Source organism: Convolutriloba macropyga, chromosome 10 (genome assembly GCF_964194025.1).
Source record: "Convolutriloba macropyga chromosome 10, txConMacr16.3, whole genome shotgun sequence".
NCBI classification, from domain to species: Eukaryota; Metazoa; Xenacoelomorpha; order Acoela; family Convolutidae; genus Convolutriloba; species Convolutriloba macropyga.
The window spans coordinates 9795624-9816050 of record NC_134477.1 but is presented as its reverse complement, the minus strand read 5'-3'; the positions used below and the strand labels follow the sequence as shown (position 1 = coordinate 9816050).

The following is a 20427-nucleotide window of genomic DNA, read 5'->3' as shown; positions in this document are numbered from 1 at the left end:
AGGTCCAGATTTTTTGGCGGCAAACTAATAATCACTAATAATTTAAACGACCTATTTATTTTGATCTTTCGTAAGTGTTACCCAAAAAAAATCTTGCCATAAAAAATATTTTTGCGAGATGCTAGAAAAAATTATTCAGAATTTTTGTAAATTGAGATTGAAGCATTTGGACAGAGCAATGACGGAGATTTGAAAAAAAGAAGAGAATGTTTTTTAATACTAATGTGGAAATACCTCCGAAAAACTTACGCTAGATTTTTAATAGAGAGCTGTTGTTTATTTAGCGTTGATCATTGCCTGTTGTCTAAACGATGATAAAAAACAGAAAATTAACATGAATGTTCGTGGATACTGCAGACGATGCTTATTTGCTTACATTTGATTAAATTTTTCCTTTCCCTTGTGAATATATGAGGCCAATTTGATCATAATTCTGAGAATATAAAATAAAAAAATACTCAAATCAGGAAAATTGGTTTTATAATTGTAACTTGTCAATTTGTCAATTTGTCAATTTGATCAATGCAATATTTGCCTGCTGTACTGTCCCATTAGATGTCTCAATCACAACCACAAAAATCAAAGAGTTTGATAAATTTTAAGAGTCGAGTGGGCATGTCTGCAAAAACTTTGCCACAGATTCAAAATTATTAATTTCTTACTGCGCTATATATAAATAGACTATTTTCAAAAATTTTCAGATAAGTTTTATTAGGATGAATAAATCGCGAGAGCATAATTTTTCAAAAATTTTGAAAATTACTATTTTTTTGAACAACGATGCGAAGTGTAGCATAAACGCTATTGCGCTATTGGCGTTCCAACTTCTGCCATGAAAATTTTTCTGATTTTCTTGGTTTGGAAAATAAAGGATAAAAAATAAAAAGGTGCCCCTACTCGTAAAAGTTTTCTATATGAATTGCATTGCGGATAACTGAAATCCAATCACATATAACTCAGCAAGTTAATGATTGGGACAAACATTTTTCTATCATTGGGACGATATTCTGAAAACCGGCTTTGTGAGCAACAAAATTAGGGATCGCAGTTCTCGTCTAGCAGACAGTAACAGAACACATTTTTGAACGTTTAGCTCTCAAAAAAACAAATCCTCTTTTTCTCTTTTTGAAACAAGACAGCCAGTTGATTAGAGAAGCAACTATTAATAAGTGCCCTAAAATCGCTTTTTGTCAGGTTTTTCGCAAATTTATTTTTAATATAAATAGTTGAATAAAAAGAATCCTAAAGCCAAGATAGCAAAAGAAAGGTGCTGTAATAAAATTCTAATGGACTAAAAAATGATGCTCGACTTTAGCTCATCAGTAGGGGAAGAATTTTTTTTAAAATAAAAGTCTCACTGTTTGCCTTAACAATTTTGCAATTTTTTGCTCGCTGTAATGCTTCTGTTGTACCCAGCTTGTATGTTCAGTGATCTGTTACAATTCTGAAGAATCACTAATCAGAAATTAATTGACAAAAAACTGGTTTTTAGAGTTTCTTTTAAAGAAATTCATATTTCACATTTTTGGCATGTTTGGAAGTGAAAGGACGCTATAACGCCTAATTAATGTGACTAATGACGAGAAGATCATTAGAGGTAAGATCATTACTTGGTTGCTTTCAATTAGGCAACATGCCACTGAGTCCAACTGTTACAACTAACTTATTTTAATGATTTAAATAAAATTCTCACGTATTTTGGCATTTTTCCAACTTTTTGTAGGTTGCATTGCTATGGTACAAGGCTGTTTTGTTTAAATCCTTCTCATTATGCATAGAAGTAAATAGAATGAATTGAAAAAAAGCAGACCCGTGTATAGAAATTTGCTCGACCCCTGAAAAGCAGACCCGTGTATAGAAATTTGCTCGACCCCAAAATTTTTTTTTCGTATCTGCACTTTGAGACAATGCTATTTTTGAGACAATGCTCAAACCATGACGAGATTTATCCTCGACTTTTAGTAAGAATTCGAGAGTGTATTCTCAGTCAATAAAAGCCCTCCCCTCCAGAAATTTTGAGTTTTTTTTATAAGTCGAGGTGTAAACCTGGTCCATAACGGATGCAACGCCAAACAATCAAAATGTCGTGTACGTTCATTTTATGCTGTTACCATAATTGGCTTAAAATCTGAGCCAATTATGGTAAAAGGTTTTTTTTAAGAAAAAAGATTTTTTTAAGAGCTGTCAAGAAATTTTCCTGGTCTATCTTGATAAGATCTTACCAAGATCTTATCAAAACCTACCATGAAATGTTGGTATTTCAAGATCTTGGCAAGACGTTTTAAGTTTTGCAAAAAGTATCTCTCAAAATCATGCATGTCTTATCAAGGTGTATCAAGTTTTGGTTCATTGGGTTAAGTAAGTACTAGTTGTTCACATATAATCATTTATTGTTCAAGCTTGTTTAGAGATTTTAGCGTTGAGACCTCAACCAGACGATAATATATTGTGTTATTTACAGCACGCTCTCAACTACTACGCTCACTTCTTCTTCAAGCCACAAGATGACATCACAATCATAATACATAGAAGTACAGGGCATGGGGGACACCATATATCCAGACTACTGGACGAGACTTACGGGGGGTTATCGTCTGGGGGGATCGGGGTGAAGGATGCTTTCAAGAAGGTGATCGAAGAATGGGCTAAAGAACATCATATTGAGGATTTCAGGTTAGAATTTGAGACTGGATAAAATGCTGTTTTAGTTTGCAAATCTGTACATCGATATAAATTTATTGCTTTCAAATTTCGAACCGAACTAGCTGTGTGAAGCATTTTTATCATGTGGAACATTTTTATTATTTTTTTTATATTTTTTTATTTTTTATTTTTCATTTTTATTCATGTGCAGTATGTTATCGGTCATTCGGTACCTGTCAATTGTATGTCTTAGGCAATCGGCTATTCGCCTTATGTATGTTCCTGTTAATAAGTATTACTGTTTTCTTTGTGCATAACTTGAATATTACCCGGGTCGTCACTTTTTAGTAGTCATACAAGAATCATATATGATGTCATACAAATCATTACGTATTTCCTAGTACTATCCTTGTAAAACTACTAAGAAATCATTCATGATCCTTGCATGATTACCAAGAATCATACATCTATTTTTCATAAATATTTTTTACCATTTATTTGTTTTTTAAATTTTTATTCGGTAAGGTATCATCTATGTGATTCCCCGGCATCACTTTGTGGTCCACCAAAATACACTAACGTACAATATCATTTTCAAAGTTGGGCACTAAATAAAAGAGTAATTCCAAATAGATAACTAAAGTTTTGATATTCTCTGAATCCAGACAATTTAGTTTTCTTTCTTCCCAAGTCATTCGTACAATGTCAAATATCATGTCAAATGACGTTCTGCGTGAAAACATCGGTTATGTCTTGCACTTGATAGCAGTTTTCCCTGCGATATCCTGCATAATTGCATGACAGATTAACATATCGGAAATTTAGTTTTGGGAACAGCTTCTATTATGCTATTGTGCAATATTTTTAAGGAAAAATTTGAGGAAAAGATATTATTATCAGGCGTAAGATCTGAAAAGATGCCAGTCAAAAAGATTAACTGATACATAGTATCCCTACTATTTCGGTTTGATTTTTCCCCAAAACAGTGAATTAATCAACTTTATTATTATTACGCATGACAGTCGCGTAATTTACAGAAGATGATTAGGATTTTTACTTGGATGAGTCTGAAATTAGACTCTTTAGATCTACGTCCACTATGTCAAATTTTTGACATGTTTATCTGGCCACTAAGCTGGTGGGGGGGGGGTGCTAAAATCGGAAAGATGTTCTGCCCAGATTTGGGTTACTTGATTGGGTGTTTCAGAGTACACCCAGTGTTTGCGTTGAGCGAGAGTGACCCTGGCAAGTTCATCTGCAACTATGCGAGTAAACATTGCAGTGAATGCATTCTGGTGCCTTGTCACGGAGTAGCACTGCAGGACAAACCTCTCAAGGTACTACACAGGGGGAGTGAGGACTGCGGGGGGGACTATATAATCAAATGGGTTTTTTTTTGTTCAGTCAATTTTCGCCGATCGATATATTCCTCGTAGAGAGTTGAGACTGGTATCATTAGAAAGCTCGTCCAGTGTAGAATATGGAATTAAAAAGATTTTTTTAATTTTCGTGTTCTGCAGGGAGTCATCGAGGCTTAAACTTCTGAGAAAAGTAGAGTGAATTCACGTTGTTTTTATTCACATTTTCCGAAATTTTTGCCTAAATTTTCGTCAATTTTGCTAAAATCTGTTAAAATTTTTAACAATAGTGTCGTTGATTTGATTTTTAAAGACAAACAAGCATTGTTGATTATTCTGATTTAGTTCTTTTTTGTTCAAAAACTCAAAATTTCTAAATAAATTCAAAATATTTCAAAATTCAGCCTTTTTCATCAAAAACAACACGAAATAAACTTATTTAGTCCACTTTTATTAAATTTGCCGGCAGTACACCCCCCAAACAACACTAATACAACCTTTCTGGACTCAAAAGGGGGGCTATTCCTAATTCAACTTCCACTGAGAGTGCTCTGTAATTAAAAATTTGCCTTCTTTTGCTAACTTTACTCGTTGATTATCAAAAATGGAGAATTTATTTTTGAGTTTTCAACTAACAAATTATCTATATATGCAACATTTGAAAAATCAATTAACTCTAACGGACAATAAAAATTAGCAGGGCTGGTTTTCGGATAATTTTGAACTGTTATAATCCAATAAGAATTCGGATTGTAATCAGTCTGTCTTTTTTTTTTAAAAAAAGATATTTTTTTAAAATAATAAAGAACAGAACATAAAGCTCAGGAGTGATAGGTTCAAATGGATTTCCAAGCAGTTCCAGGCTAATGCATTTAGTTTTTTACTTGAAATTTTATGATCGTTTCGACTTTTAAAAATGATTGATTAAATAAATAGTGGCTTAATGAACTTTTCCTCTTTTTTTCTTAACTTGGTCAACTTGTAGCATAGTGTCAGCAAAGAAAGAATGCTTCTTCAATCTATTGATTTAAAAGTTAGTCTCGATTGCAGTTCTAAGCCTGAAGTTGTTGTTTTCTGGCCTTGATACTACTAGATTTCAGATTTTTTTTTTGTTTCTAGTTATTTGCCAGGTTTTCACGTTTTCTAGTCAAATTATCACATTATTGACAGTTCTCATATCACATTATTAGCGTTCAAAAAAAAACACAATCGAAAATTTTAAAAACCTGAACGATATACATTATCGTTTAAACGGCCTCGGCACTTCTTTCTTGAAGATATTAATTGAATTTTTTTTTATTTTGTCTTTAACTGTCATTTTTACTTTGTCGTTTCGGTCGTATGAAATTTCCTGTATAGTGATAGGTTTCACTAGCTTTTCATGGAAAAATAAATGAGCTGATATTCTGATCTTAGCAGATAGCTGATGGCTTTCATGACTTTGAAAGCAATCGTTTTCCAAAACTAAAAAAAAACTTTTTAACTTCTCAAGTTTGTTCATTTAATTTTTCTCTTTGTTACTTAATCTCGTTAACTACAGGTCAAATGTGACAATATGGGTGTCAAAAGAAGGTGTCAAAAGGGATTGATATCCAAAAATCTTTTTTTAAAAGAATGCGTTATGACCTTACTGACTTCGACACCGGTTTTTCACAAAAAAAAGTAAATTAATTTGATTTTTGTCATATTTGACGTTCTTTTTGTAAGCGCAAGACATATTCTGGATAATTGCACGTCTCAAAGACTTCCTTTGGATGATTAGACGACCCTATTTAAATATTTCATTTTGTAGTTAATGTCTTTCATGACTTTGGAAATAATTTTGTTTCGAAAAAAAATCTTTTTACATACTTTTGCCCTTTTCTCTTTTTTGTCTACTTGTAACCTAGTGTCACTAATGAATGGCAACATACTACATTATAGGTATTTGAAGAAAGCGCAATCGAATATATTTTGAGGGCCCAAACATGGCTTGAGGATTTTGTCAGCGTTTTCTGGCAAGTTTCAGTAGAATTCTTGTTTGTTGTTTTTTTGTTGTTTTTTTTTAGCCGCTTAAAAAAAATAATGAGGACAGGTCTTAATGCCATTCTACAGAAACATTGGTAATCGTAAACTTTTGGGATATTTTACTTGATTTCTAACGGTTTTCATTATTTAGAAGTTAATTGTTTTAAATAAATAAGCGAATTTTTTAACTTTACTGTTTTTGTTCTTTTTTGTCTAAATGTTACCAAACCTTTTTATTGACTGGTCTATATCTCTTCTGGTGATTTATAAGTTTTTTTATTTTGAGATTTATCTGACGGTATGCTGATTTTGTGATTAAAATTTGGTTTTTAGAACGGACCTAAAGTTTTTGATGTAATTAATGTTTGTTGTTGTTGTTGTTGTTGTTGTTGTTGTTTGATTTTGCTGTTCGTCTTGACTCGCTTTCTTAATATTGGCATATCACAGCAATCTAATGCTTAAATTTTTACTCCACTGAGTTATTTGCTTTGGAGGCTATCTTATCGTTCATACACAGTTTTTTGAAAAATACTTGAATTTTTGGGTTTTTCTATCTGTTTCTCATTTGGTAGACAATTATGCCAAAATTGTGGATGGGCGGGGTCGGAACATTATGCGCCATCGCACATTACCGAGCCGCTTTGTTAACTTTTAAAACCAGCGGCTTTTTAAAGTGGGCAACACTATTTATGCAATCAATGTAAACAACTAATATCAATCAGACTGCTTCTATACCCTGTGTTGCGTCGCAACACTTATTTTTGTTGATTAGACTTGCTTTAAACGCTTTAAAGACTTAAATGCTTTATGCTTAAGAAGAACTCAAGCTCAAAAGGAAACAAGTGTTGTTGATAAAATCAGATGAAATTATGATTTCTTAGTTCAAATCACGTGGTAATTTATTGTTGCGTTTGTTGAAGAAGTCATCTTGAATTGAAGTTTTGAAGCTCTCGCAATATGAAGGTCAAAAGGTTGTTAACCACAACATAACCCGGCCTCCTTGAACGAGTTCAATTGAATAGTAATATTGAAGTCACTTGAGACCTTTTGACACAAGAAATTTCACAGAAAATTTTTGACGAGGAAATTGTTTTCTGAAAATTGATTGTTGTTTGCCTTGTTGTCATCTTCGTCGTCGTAGTCGTCATCGTTGTCGTCTTTGTTGTTGTCGTCATCATTATCCTCGTGTTCATTATCAACATCATCATCATTGTGGTCGTCATTGTCGTTGATGTCATGAAGGTGAATGATTTACAATTAGCTTGACAGACTTCAAAATATTGCAAATATTGAATGCTGATGATATTGACTTGAATATTGATTGCTCATTGTCTAAGGAACGCTTATCTTCCGGTCTTGTTGTATTGAATTGGGTTGTGCTGCTGACTTGTCAATCCTCATCCAATGAGTCATCCGCTGTCTTATATTTGGGTAACTGAGATTCTGGTCTCTCCTTCTCCAATGGAACCAGTCTGCTTACTGGTCGTATGTAGAGTCCTGTTTGCGTTCTAACTTGGACTATTCGTACTATCTTGTCGTTTCCGTCGAATATTTTTGTAATCCTTGCCAGTGGCCATAGCATTGGAGGCGTGTTGTCTTCCTTGATGATAACAATGTCATTGACGGCGTGCTGTGGCTTGTTTTCCTGCCATTTTAGTCGATGTTGAAGTGTTGTCAAGTAGTCCACGGACCACTTTTTCCAAAAATGTCTGACAATGTTGTTGATGTTTTTGAACCTTCTGTTTTGTGTCCGGTTGTCTTCTTGAGATGGCTCCGGCAAAGCTGTCAGTGGGCGTCCAATAAGAAAATGAGCGGGTGTTAGTGCTGAGGGGTCATTGGCATCGCTAGAGGGGGCTGTAAGTGGGCGAGAATTGAGGATGGCCTCAATTTGAGTGATCAGGGTTGTGAAATTCTCAAAAAACATCTTTGTTGTCCCCACAGTCCTGTAAAAATGTCTCTTCGTGGATTTTATTGCGGCTTCCCAGAGACCTCCAAAATGAGGCGTCCGTGGAGGAATTGTCAACCAGTTTATCTGATGTCCTGTAGTGAAGGCATCTACCAGTTCCTTGAATTATCTGTCCATTAATAATTTACGAAACTCCCCAATTTCTCCCCGAGTTCCAGTGAAAGTCCTTGAGTTGTCACTATAAATATTTTCGGGCAGTCCACGTCGTGCTGTAAAACGTTTTATGGCGTGCAGACAGTCCTCCTTGGCCAACGTTGTCACTGTTTCCATATGAACGGCCTTTGTGCTGAAACATACAAAAAGGGCAACATACGTTTTCTGCAATTTTCCGCTGCTGTCTTTTATGCTGAAAGGTCCACAGTAGTCCAAACCAGTGTGGGTGAAAGCAAATGATGAAACAACACGTTCTGTTGGCAGATCTCCCATTTGAGGCTGAAGAATCCTGGCGTCGTGGCGAATGCAGGGCTTGCAGTTGTAAATAATTTTTTGAAAAGCTGATAGTCCTCCGGGTATCCAAATTGTTTGTCGAAGATAAAACAATGTTAACTGTGGGCCTCCATGTAAGTTCCTTGCATGAGCTTCCCGAATCAGGAGCACTGTGATTGGAGAATCTTTGGGAATAAGGATAGGAAACTTCTTGTCTATGTTGTATGGCGAATTTGCTAGTCGTCCGCCCACGCGAACAACTTTATTGTCTGGGTCGTAGAAGGGAGAAAGTTTGAGGTACTGTTGATCAATTCTTCTTCACTTGTACCTACTTGTTGCTGCAAATCGTTGAATCTTGTTGGTTTATCTGAAACACCTAATTGAGCTGTACAAAGCTTACCTACCTGAACCTTACCAATCTTGCCTACCTCAACCCTACCACCCTTACCTACCTCAACAACCTTACTTACCTCACCTTGACCAACCTTACCTACCTTAACCTTACCAACCTCAACCTTACCTACCTCAACCTCACCAACTTTACCTACCTCAACCTTACCAAGGGGTTTATGACAATACAAATTCTCCGGAATGTTGTTACCTTTCCCTTCTGTCATTGATGAAGATGATTGACTAACAATGGCATCAAACTCTTGCAAGTAAAGTTTTTGAATCAGGCTGTATATGGCAATCCGTCCAAGGTAAAGATCTGAAGAGCTGAGTTGAAGTGACTGAAATTCAGATGCTATTGCAGCTTCCGACTTTTTCTGCTGACATCTTTTTGATGATAGGTTCCTCTTCTGTGAGTAGCATTTGGTATCGGATTTTGTTGGATCTGTTCTGCTGGCAATGGTTTTCTGGCTTTGTTGTTTGGCCTTCTGAATGAATTTCTTGACATAACAAGAAATTCGAACCAGTTTTCCAAACGAAGATGTTCGATGAATTAGCTGAACTATTGAGTTGTTCTCCTGAGTAACAACCATTGTTGTTTGCTTCAGTGTTTCTCCTTGCACTTCGTTATTCACTGCATGCTGATGTTCTTCAATTGATTCCGACTTCGGCCAATAATCTTCGCTTTTTTCTAGCCAACTGGGTCCATTCCACCAAAGGCTGTATTTGGCTAGGTTTGCGGCTGAGATTCCTCGTGATGCGCAATCGGCAGGATTCTCCTCCGTCGGCACGAAATTCCAATTGCTGGATGGAATGAGGTTCTGAATTTTTGCAACACGGTTGGCAACGAATGTCTTCCACTTTCTTGGAAAGTCTTGCAGCCAAGCCAGTGTTACCGTTGAATCTGTCCAAGCATACACTTTTGGTGTCGGGAAACGTTGATCGTTCAAAGATGATGATATCGCTTCCACCAAATTTGCTCCAAGAAGTGCTGCACAAAGTTCCAACCGGGGAACGCACAAACTCCTTATTGGTGCAACTCTGGTCTTTGCTGTCAACATCCTTGTGTGAACTGTTCCGTCGAAAGATTGTCGTATATACACAAGTGCGGCGTAGGCTGTAGTTGATGCATCACAGAAGACATGAAGTTCAATGTCCGATGATGCTGGCGAGATTGAAACTACCTTTCTGGGCAGTGTAATAGTTTCCAATTCCGTCAGTTGAACTCTGAGTCGGCTGTACTGTTGCTGAAGGCATTTCGACAAAGCTTCGTCCCATCCAAATCGGTCCATCCAAAGCAGTTGAACAAAAGATTTGAACTGAATTGTTGTAGGTGAAAGCCATCCCAACGGATCAAAGAGCCGTGTAACTTCTGACAGTATTTCGCGTTTTGTAGATGGTGTCTTTTCGTCTAGTTTTGCTATGAAACTGAAGTGGTCTGGATTTGGGTTCCACTTGACGCCTAAAGTTTTTATACTGTAGTCGTCGCTTTTAATCGTCATCTCGTCGGTAGTTTCTCGAATGTTTGCAGGTAGCCTTTCAACAAGTTCTGGGTTACTTGAAGTCCACTTGCGAATCTCCAACCCTGCCTTTGAAAGAACTGCTACGATTGAGTCCTGCAGTTTCATTGCACTTTCCAGATCGGGTGCTCCTGTCAACAAGTCGTCGACGTACATGTCTGTCGTGATTCCTAGCTGTACATTTTTGTCCGTAACATCTTCCGCTAGAACTTGTAATGGGCGAATAGAATGAAACGCTGATGATGCTATTCCGTACGTGACACGTGTCATCCTAAATGTCTTTATATCTGTTGAGTTCGGTTCCAGTAGTCGATGATAGTCCTTATCTTCGGTATCCAGTTGCACTTGTCTGTACATTTTTGCAATGTCTGCTGAAAGGGCTACAGGATACATACGGAAACGGATCAGGATGCTGAATAGATCTTTCTGGATCTTGGGTCCCACCATCAGTCTATCGTTCAAAGAAATTCCACTGGTAGTCTTTGCTGAACCATCAAAGACTACACGCAGCTTCGTAGTTGTACTTGAGTCTTTGAACACACAGTGATGGCTGAGATAGTAGCTTTTCTCTATTGGCAGTAGCATCTCCTTTGCTGGTACTTCTTCCATGTGTCCTAGTTTAATGAACGCATTGATGAACTCGTTGTATCTTCTGTACAGATCAGGCTGTTTTTGAAGTCTATGAAGGAGACTTCTAAGTCTTCGTCGTGCTTGCTGCTGGGAATCCCCCAGTTCTCCAATTTCGTTCTTAAACGGCAGTTTTACGATGAACCTTCCTTCAGGGCTTCTTCGTGTGGTTGACTTGAAGTGTTCTTCACATCTTCTTTCTTCGTCGGTCAGATGTTTAGTTGCAGGCACTTCCTCGATTTCTCAAAAACGCTGCAAATTGTCTTCAAATGATGACACAAAGTAGGTTTACAAACTGGAAGAATTGGAAGTTTGCATGTTTTCGCGTCCAATTACTAACCAACCGAATACTGAGAGCCGATAAGTAACGGGATGTTTGGTTCTTTCAGTCTGTTGTTCCCAAACATCAAGTCCTCGTAGTGTCCAGCTCCAATGATTAGATCAACTTGGGCGGGCTTGTTAAAGTCGGGATCAGCCAACTGTAGTTCCTTTACTGTCTCCCAATTGTCGGTGTTGATGTACCGAGAAGGTAAATCGTTTGTCATTTTCGTTAAAACTGACGCGTCAATGATAATTGGTGCTTTGTTTTTTGGTTGAAGGCAAAAGTCAACAAATCCGCGATTAGTTGAGACTTCATTTCCTACGAGTCCAAAAACACGAGTATTGTTCCTCTTTCTCTTTAGCTGAAGTCTTTGTACTGCAGCTTCAGTTACAAGATTATTCTGAGATGCGGAGTCCAGAATTGCTCGCAGATATACTATTTCTCCTTGAACATTAACAGGAACAATTGCTGTCTGAAGAAAAATTTCCTGTGTCTTGTCTTCATGGGTGAGGGCTGCTGTTATCTTTTGATCGATAGTTATTTGTTCTGCATTACTGCTGGGGGCTCCAGATGAAACCTTCTCCTGATCTCTTGCGTTGGCTTTGCGGCTGTTTCCAAACGAGTTTTTCAATTGATTGACTTGATGCGCATCTTCTCAATGCAACAACGTGTGATGCTTTTGTCCACATTGACGGCACGAAGAACCATCGCAACTCTCTGCTCGGTGTCCTGGTCTTAGACAACTGAAACAAAGTCCTTTGACTTTGATCAGCTGGGCTCGCTCCTTGACACCTAAACCTTTGAACTTACCACATTTGAAAATTCTGTGTTCCTCTTCACAACATTCGCATTGCTGATTCGTTGTCGTAACATGAGTGTGAAGTTGTCTCTGTGGCTGATTTTGTTGCGTATGTGATGGTTTTCCGGTATTTGATGAACTGTTGCTTCGTGCTGCTGACTCCAACGCTTGAACACGTTCCTCCAGGAATGTCTTTAGTTCCTGATAGGTCTGTAGTTCTTTCCCCTTTGAAGAAAGCTCCCAGAACTTTCGTGTTTCGGTGGGCAGTTTTTCTGCAATCAAGTAGACAAAAAAGGGGTCCTGATGCTCAACTGGTTGTCCCATGTTCCGAAGAGAAAGTCTGTGCTCCTCCATTGTGTCGACAAGTTTTCGTAATTCCCGTGTGTTTTCGTGTGAAACTGGTCAATATGAGACAATTCCATGGATGTGGGCTCGAAGTATCAATCTCCTGTTGTCGTATCGGTTCTGCAAAATTTCCATTGCAACATCGAATTTGTCGTCGGTGACTGTGATTGAAGTTAACATCTTCGAAGCTTCTCCCTTCACTGCTGACTTCAGGTACTGTAATCTCAAACTGTTCGTCATCTGATCGTTATCTATTACTGCTCCCTTGAAGCGATCATAAAAAGAGATCCAGTCCAAGTAGTTTCCGGAAAAACTGGGCAAATCGAGCTTTGGTAGATTGATGTTCTGTATATTCCTCGAAATCGTGGTGCTTCCGGCTGCAAATGAGCTCTCTTGTGACGAGTGTCTTGTCTTTTGCTGAACAAACCGATGAACATAGTCGATGTTTTGGCATATCTTGTCATCATACTCCTCTGTCTCAACAATTTCATCGTCCAAGTTGTCAGGATCATCAAAAAGAGACTGAATCTTTTGGTTCTGCTCAGATAGGAAGGCTTGCTTCTTCTTCAATAGTTCAACTATCTGCTGCAGTCGGATAAGGTCGTCTTCATTGATAAGTGTGAACGGTTTGTTCATTATGCCGTCTGCTTCATTGTAGAGTTTCGTTGCAACTCCTCTGTGAGCCCCACGCGACTTTCGAAGAAGTTCTAGATTTTCTGGCATGTTTCTGATATGCTGTTGTCTCACTGTTCCTTGCTTTGTTCTTGATGCTGTTCTTTAGTTGTATTCTTTGGCTGTATTCTTTGTCTTTATCTGTTGTTGTAAATCTTTTGTGGCTAAAAGCTCCAGAAACAAGTTAAAACAGCGTGAAAGTTGTAAATATAGGGTTGTATCTATCCCCCCGCAAAAGTGCGGCCAATTTTTACGCGCGAACTTAGTCTTAGTACTTCAGGGGGCAAAGTAAGCTAACAAAAACCGTGTTCTCGATGAGAACTAGAGAGAGAGATTGACTTCCCCTGAAGTTTTTCAAAAAAAAAATATGCAGAATCTTGAGTATACAGTTACCCCACTAGATATCTTCTACCGGGTCTCTTGGTTAGGTTAATCAACCTAGTTATACAAGTTAATCAACTTGAATAACATGTGGGGGAATGATGCTATCTAGTGGGGGGTCCGCTTTTCAATTTCCCTTTAAGTTTCCCCTTTTTAGGTTATCAACAAATTTTTGAGAGAGTGAATGCTTTGGGTGCTTAATGCTTCGACTATTTTATCCTTAACCTATTTTTCGGCGGACCATTAAATGTTGCGTCGCAACACTTATTTTTGTTGATTAGACTTGCTTTAAACGCTTTAGAGACTTAAATGCTTTATGCTTAAGAAGAACTCAAGCTCAAAAGGAAACAAGTGTTGTTGATAAAATCAGATGAAATTATGATTTCTTAGTTCAAATCACGTGGTAATTTATTGTTGCGTTTGTTGAAGAAGTCATCTTGAATTGAAGTTTTGAAGCTCTCGCAATATGAAGGTCAAAAGGTTGTTAACCACAACACCCTGTAACTGAGTGGATATGTCAATCAATAAAGATTGGTGGAACGGAGGAAATAGTGGAAGTGACACTCAATTTAATGAAAGTTTGAATTGGGATATTGATACCTAAAGCTTTCCCAGGTTGAGGTGCCAGACGGAATTGACCTCTGATCAGACACCGAAGTTACAAGGTCTGATCGGAGGCGATTTCGAGCGCACAATAGTCTGATCAGAAGTAATTTTGAGCGCACAATAGTCTTATCAGAAGTAATTTTGAGCGCACAATCGTCTGGACAATGGTCTAATTTCAGTCTGATCAGAGGTCCTTTCCGTCTGGCAAGGTCTGATCAGAGACAACTTTGAGCGCATTCCAACCGCACACAGTGTTTCGAGTGAACTTTGGTCTGATCAGCGGATACTTTGGTCTGGGATGGTCTGATCAGGGGTCACTTCCGGATGAGACTTCAACTTGGGTTGCCTCGAGTTTATTATAAAAGTTTCTGCTAAGATATTAAGGAAGATTTTTAATGAATTTATGCAGGTTGGATCTTTTCACAAAGTTCAATATTTTACTATTTCAAGATATAGTAAACTTTCTCTTGAATCAACCGAGCTTTTGGGGGCATTAAATTACATGACCTTAAAAACTAATTACCCGATATTTTTCATCTTATTTAAGATAATAATTGCCCTACAAACCCGTTAGTTAATAATATAAAACTTAAATGTTTCAGATTGGGAAAGTGCAGGAGTATGTATTGAAGAATGCGGAACAGCCAGTGTTGGTGATCCCACTGCACCTGAACAGAATGATTCCAGACTGTCTCAGACACCAGATGACTGGATCATGTGTCTCCTTGGCATCTACATCCGGAAGCAGGAGCAACTCTGTCAGTCCTAACAGATCCACATTTCCAAAACTGTGATGTAAAATAAACAAAGATAAACACTAGACATTCATAGTAAATATTTATTATCCCTGTTAGTACATCCCTGTATATCAAAAAACTGAGGAATTTAATTTGTTATCACCGAAACATAGCCCGTTCACAATTTTCAATTTTCAAACCCACCCCCAACTGGTTATCATTTTGGGTTGACTGGTGAATTTAACAGTGACTACACAAGCTAGTCACAAACAGGCCCTCTGTCATTACCCTCGCCCCAATTTTCCATTACCAACTTACTATTACATTGTAAAATAATTGCGAGTAAAAGGACTGCTGATTTTTACATTTTCCAAGAAATAGGGAGGAGCGAGAAACATATATCACATTTTTAGTGGGCACCAACCTTTGAAAAATTTTAGGGCCCTTTTTTGATTAGTAGGAATTCAAGTCAATCATACAATCTTTGAATGATTGTCGTGAACCATATATGATCTTCAATTTGTACCAGGATATGTAGATGGGCCTTGAAAAATTACACAGGATCTGAGAAAACATTACGATATCATGAAGGTTGTCTGAGAAATGAAGCGCTTCCAAAGAGCTGTATCGTATCGTTTCATCTGTCACGTTTTCCCCCGTACCTGTTTTGCTAGCAAATACTATGAAATGTAAAATCCATAAATGAGCAATTTTTGGACTTTAGTATTAATCAGGCTGTTTTGAGCGGAAATCAAGCCTTTTTCCTAGCGTAGCAAAAATTGCGTTTTTCTCAAGACGAACGGAGAGTTCTGTGAAGCTTCTGTGAAAAACAGTTAAAAAAGAATTAACTAGCATACAAATCTTTTCAAAAATCTATTCTATTAACTGTCAGTCGCACCTGAGCGCAAGGTTAGCAGCACTCCCAACTTCATATGTTTTAAGGGTCCTTAAACTTGCATTCCTCTGTAATTCATATGTTCTGAGGCGAACAACAAGTCGAAGCTCCTAATTTGCGCATGTTTTTGCGCTCATTGAGCATGCCGCATGGCGAAGTAGAGCGGTTCAAACTGCCACTGGCCAAAATTTTTCTGATATAGAAAGGGCAATAGACGTAAGCAATAGGCATCGGTTAAGTAAAGTATAAGACCAATTGCCGTTAAACGGGAAGCAGGGGTTCGAGTCCGAGTAGGGTTGGAAAAACTTTAATTTTTTCCACGGATGGAAATTGCAAAATATTTCTAGCTCTTTCTTTTTTTCCTTTCCTTTTTCAGTAATTTTCTTTTTTTCCTTTCCTTCTTCTTTCATATTTTTTCTCCTTTTGTCTTGTTTCAGCTCCTAATCAGACCATATTTTGCGCTCATTGAATATGCTGCATAGAAGAAACAAACGAGCCGAAAAACCATTGACCAAAATAATGCTGATATCGAAAAAGCAATAGAGAAAAGCAATATGCATCGATAGCGTAAAACATACGACCTATGACTGTTAAGCGAGGGAGTCGAGTTTGCACTTACATTGGTTTCGAAAATGATTATTATATTCTGAACAAATAATGGGTGATTTCTTTTTCCATCCATTTCTGTCACTCTTTCTCTGCTTTTGTTTCTTTCTCTTTAATTCTTTTTTATCTTTCTTTGTTGAATTTTTTCTTTATGCAATCTAATGAATGTAGGTTGCTACCGAGCCCAACGGTTAACAGTGCTCCTATTTTCACATGTTTTAATGGTCCTTATAGATGCGTTCTTGCGTAATTCATGCGTTTTGAGGCGCACCATGCCGCGAAATTTAAAAAATAAAGCTGCGCATGTTTTTGCGCTCATTAACTATGCCTCATAGCTAAAAAACGAGTCAACAAAGCAGGCCGCATATCAAAAGTAAGCGAGCTTAAAAGCCACTGCCTGAGATTTTGCAGACATAGAAAGGGCAATTGACGTAAGCAATCAGCATTGGTAACGTACGGGGCAAGAGCAATGGCTGTTAAGCGAGGACCAGGGGTTCAAATTTGAGCTAAGTTAGAGAAAAGCAAATAATCTCTGATTTAAAAAACGGCAGGTTGTTTTTCTTTTACTTTCGCCCCTTTTTTTCGTTTCTTTAATTTTGCTTCCTATTGGTTCGTTTCTTCTTTATTTTCTCTCTCACTCTTCACATTCTTTTTTGTCATTTTTAGGCTTGTAATCAAGCCATTTTATATTATTTTTTTATGTTTTCATTTTATTAAGCTTGCCTTATAGCAAAATAAGCGAGCCAAAAAAAGCATTGACTAAATTTTTGCCGATGTAGAAAGAAGAATAGATAAACTTAATACGCATCGATAGCGTAATTGATGAGACCTATGTCGATAATGCGAGAGGCATTGGTTTGCGCCCGAATTCGTACCTAATGTGGGTACTGGTTTTGGCCCAAAAATGGTATTTGTTGTTTTTAATCCATTACTGGGTTTCGTTCTTGATCCCTTCTTTTTACACTTTAATATTACTAAGTTATGATATTTTTTCTTCAATGAGTTTATAATATTTCGAGTGCTATGTTACCATGTTTAAACGCCTTATCGCATGTTTTAACGCTCTTTGATTATGCAGCCTAACGTAGTACAGGCGTTTTGAATTGCGCTATGACACCATATATAAGCTCGTTATTTGCACAAGTCTTAGCGCTCCTTAAAAATGCAACTAAACAAGGCCAAAACTATTTCGTAGCAGAACGTTTCTGCTACAAAGACTAAAAGACGCAAAGATATGCGTGGGTAGCGTAAGAGTTTAAACCTATGCCTGTTAAACGAGGGGAATGGGTTCGAGCAATAGCTGGTGCGAAACAGAAATCCTAATTTCTTTTAAACTTTTTCCGTTAAAGGCTTTTCTTGTGATGCTTTTGCGGGCCTGCTATTTCTTTAATGTTTCTTTTAGACACGATTTAGAAATCAAATTTTAACAACAACCACCTAATCGAGTTTGCAGTTTGTGTGCTTTATCCGCAATTAATAACTCCAGGTCGTTTTATGCTCTGGTTGAAAAATTAAATTTTCTTTTGTTCATGTCTTATCGGAACCTTATTAGAGCAATCATGGAAATCAGTAACAAATTCTAGTTAAATTACCAAAGCAAAGGTTTCTTTCGCATCGTAACGTTAGGGTGCACGCATTTCTGTAATTTTAGTTCGGGGGTTCAATGTTTACTTCCAGCAAACGGACTTCAGACAAAGAAGCTCTCAGAGTTAATTGCTAGAAACCGCATATACGAACATGAACTGGAAAGCAAGCGTTAGGAAAAAGCAGTATTTGAAACTGAGCATATTAGAGTCACTTTTTCTAATGTTTGCACACTTCAAACTGTTTCAGCAATTTCCAATTACTTATTGTGATTATGAGTTATATTAGGTTATGTCAGTGATGAAAGTGTTTGAAGAATCCTTTGCATGGTGTTGGAACTAGTTTTGATTAGAAAAATTTTTGATGAATTCAGACGGAATTTTTATTATGAGTTTAAACATTTTGTGAGAGTTTTCTTCAATTCTCAAGAAAAATGTTGTGTTCATAAAAATTTTCTACAGTTGTAGTAACAGAATCAACCACTAAACCATATCAAATTAAATAATAACGTAACAAATTGTTAATTTGAAAAATAATTGTCTGTATATACTTTCAAACTAAGTTAACAAAACGGTGGTTGTCAATACAACAGATCAACAGTTTATGAATCTCATTTCATCGGCATTTTTTATTTTTCACATGTAAAATGTATGTTTTAATTCTCTGGTTTCTCATGTTTTTATTCACTTTGGTCAGGTAAAAATAAAAACACTAGAACTGCACATTGATAAGGCTCCCGTTTGTTGCAGTCGTTTTGGCGACTCATCATTAAAGGACCAATCTGGACTCTTCTTATTCTGAATTGGTTAAATCTGGCCAAAAAGAGCGTGTCAAAATCATTGAGGCAGACCCCTTGATCTTATATATCGACAATGATTGCAACCGTACTGGATCAACCATCTCCCCACCGAGCGGTCGAGCAACCAAAAAGCAAAATGGTCTACTAGGGAGCCCGTGCAAGCAACATTTCCGCTGATCCCCGAATAGCGGTGATTGACAAGGATTGCATTAATTTACAGAAAGCTACAGACAACCCCTGCGCTTGGAATGAACGATTGTCACGTAACACAGCCAACCGCTTGAGTGTCCCGCCAAGGACTTCAATTGCAAGGGGAACAAATGTGATTCCCATTTTTGCGCATTTATCGTCATGGAGACAATATTTTCTTTCATCCGCTGCATCAAGTGCGTATCCTGCCTTTGTAGCCGCATTAGTGAGGGAGTTGGATTGCAGCGACGAATTAACAGTTACATCAAATGCAGCAGGTTTCCTCGCTTTCCAAGTCGGGACAAAGATATCTCCAGGGCGTGACTGGCTTTCTGGAATTAAGTTCTTTTTTCAACTACTGGTGAGAGATTCGCAGATGAGCAAGCAGACACTATTTTATCTCGAATCCGGTCATGTCTTGCAATTGCGTCTCCTCGATCGTGACACGCAATGGCATGATCCCCATAGATGTCAAGAACTCCTGCTTTACAGAACGGGCACTTCCTTTCGGCGTCGTAGACAAGTACACCCAACCTGTACTTTGCACTAATTCTAAACTCATTTGGTGCCATATGAAGCCCAAGAGCTGGAATGGGGGGAGCAGACAATCATGCTCCAGCATGTCAAACAGACAATGAGAGAAGTCGGGTGGATTCTCTCTCACAAGCTAGATTCTCTTTGAGACCATGAAATTTTTCATTATCAAGAGCATACTGAATCGTCTTTTGTGAGAGGTTTGAAATGTCCAGTTGTGCTAAAATGGAATGAAGATCCTGAAAAACTTGGCCGTTTTTGGGCTTTCACCGGTTATTTTCGAAACAAGATCTACAGAGGAGAGAACAGAACCAACGTATGATGCTTTATACTGGTCCTGGCATTGGCGAACAACCAACCCTGAAAGTGTTATGGGCAGGGTTGCTTGAGTCCAGGATTCTTCTGGAAGAACAGTTCAAAGGATATTCTCAGGTTTTTCGCGCTGTTGGGCATCAAATTCTTTTAGGGATTTAATAACTGGACTTGTGGGCGTTTGACAACGCAAAGAATACACTATTGCGGGGGAACCAATACAGTGGCGTAGGATACCTAGGGAGCACTGAGGGTCATCAAGATAGTCCAACTTTTCAAAAAGTACCCCTATTTTCCCTATCCTTTCGTTAAGTTTCATGCAGACAAACTCAGGGGTTCCTAACGCAGCTCCAAGAACCTCAAGGCCCGAAATATTTTTTCGTTTTTTTCCTATATCCAGTCTGTCTAAATTTACCGTGGACCACAGTTCGCACTTATCGACACTGACTTGGAGGCCGCGATCAGATCCGAGCTGGCATAGAAGATCCCAAGATCTAATGAGATCATCCTCTGAGCCCCCCAAGACACCATCATCTAGATACCAGGAATGTTGTTGAAGCTCTGGCGAAGTTTCCTGAATTTTCTCTATAATGGGCCAGAGCGTCAGAGAGAAAAGCAAAGGGCCTAATGGGTCGCCTTTTTGGATACCGCTTTCACTGCTAACAACAAATTTGCCATAGAATAATTGGCTATGTTTTGAATAACGGGA

General features: G+C 37.9%; 1 protein-coding gene across 1 annotated transcript in view; it reads left to right on the top strand.

Moving 5' to 3' along the window:
* The window catches only part of LOC142348273 (uncharacterized), a 16069-nt gene extending 1102 nt beyond the window's left edge, over positions 1–14967 (top strand). Inside the window, exons 2-4 of the mRNA XM_075399568.1 lie at positions 2462–2673; positions 3851–3980; positions 14665–14967. Coding sequence (XP_075255683.1) covers positions 2462–2673; positions 3851–3980; positions 14665–14856 — 534 coding nt within the window. The 3' untranslated portion in view covers positions 14857–14967. The remainder of the gene's footprint in view (positions 1–2461; positions 2674–3850; positions 3981–14664) is intronic.
* The last annotated feature ends 5460 nt before the right edge of the window (positions 14968–20427 follow it).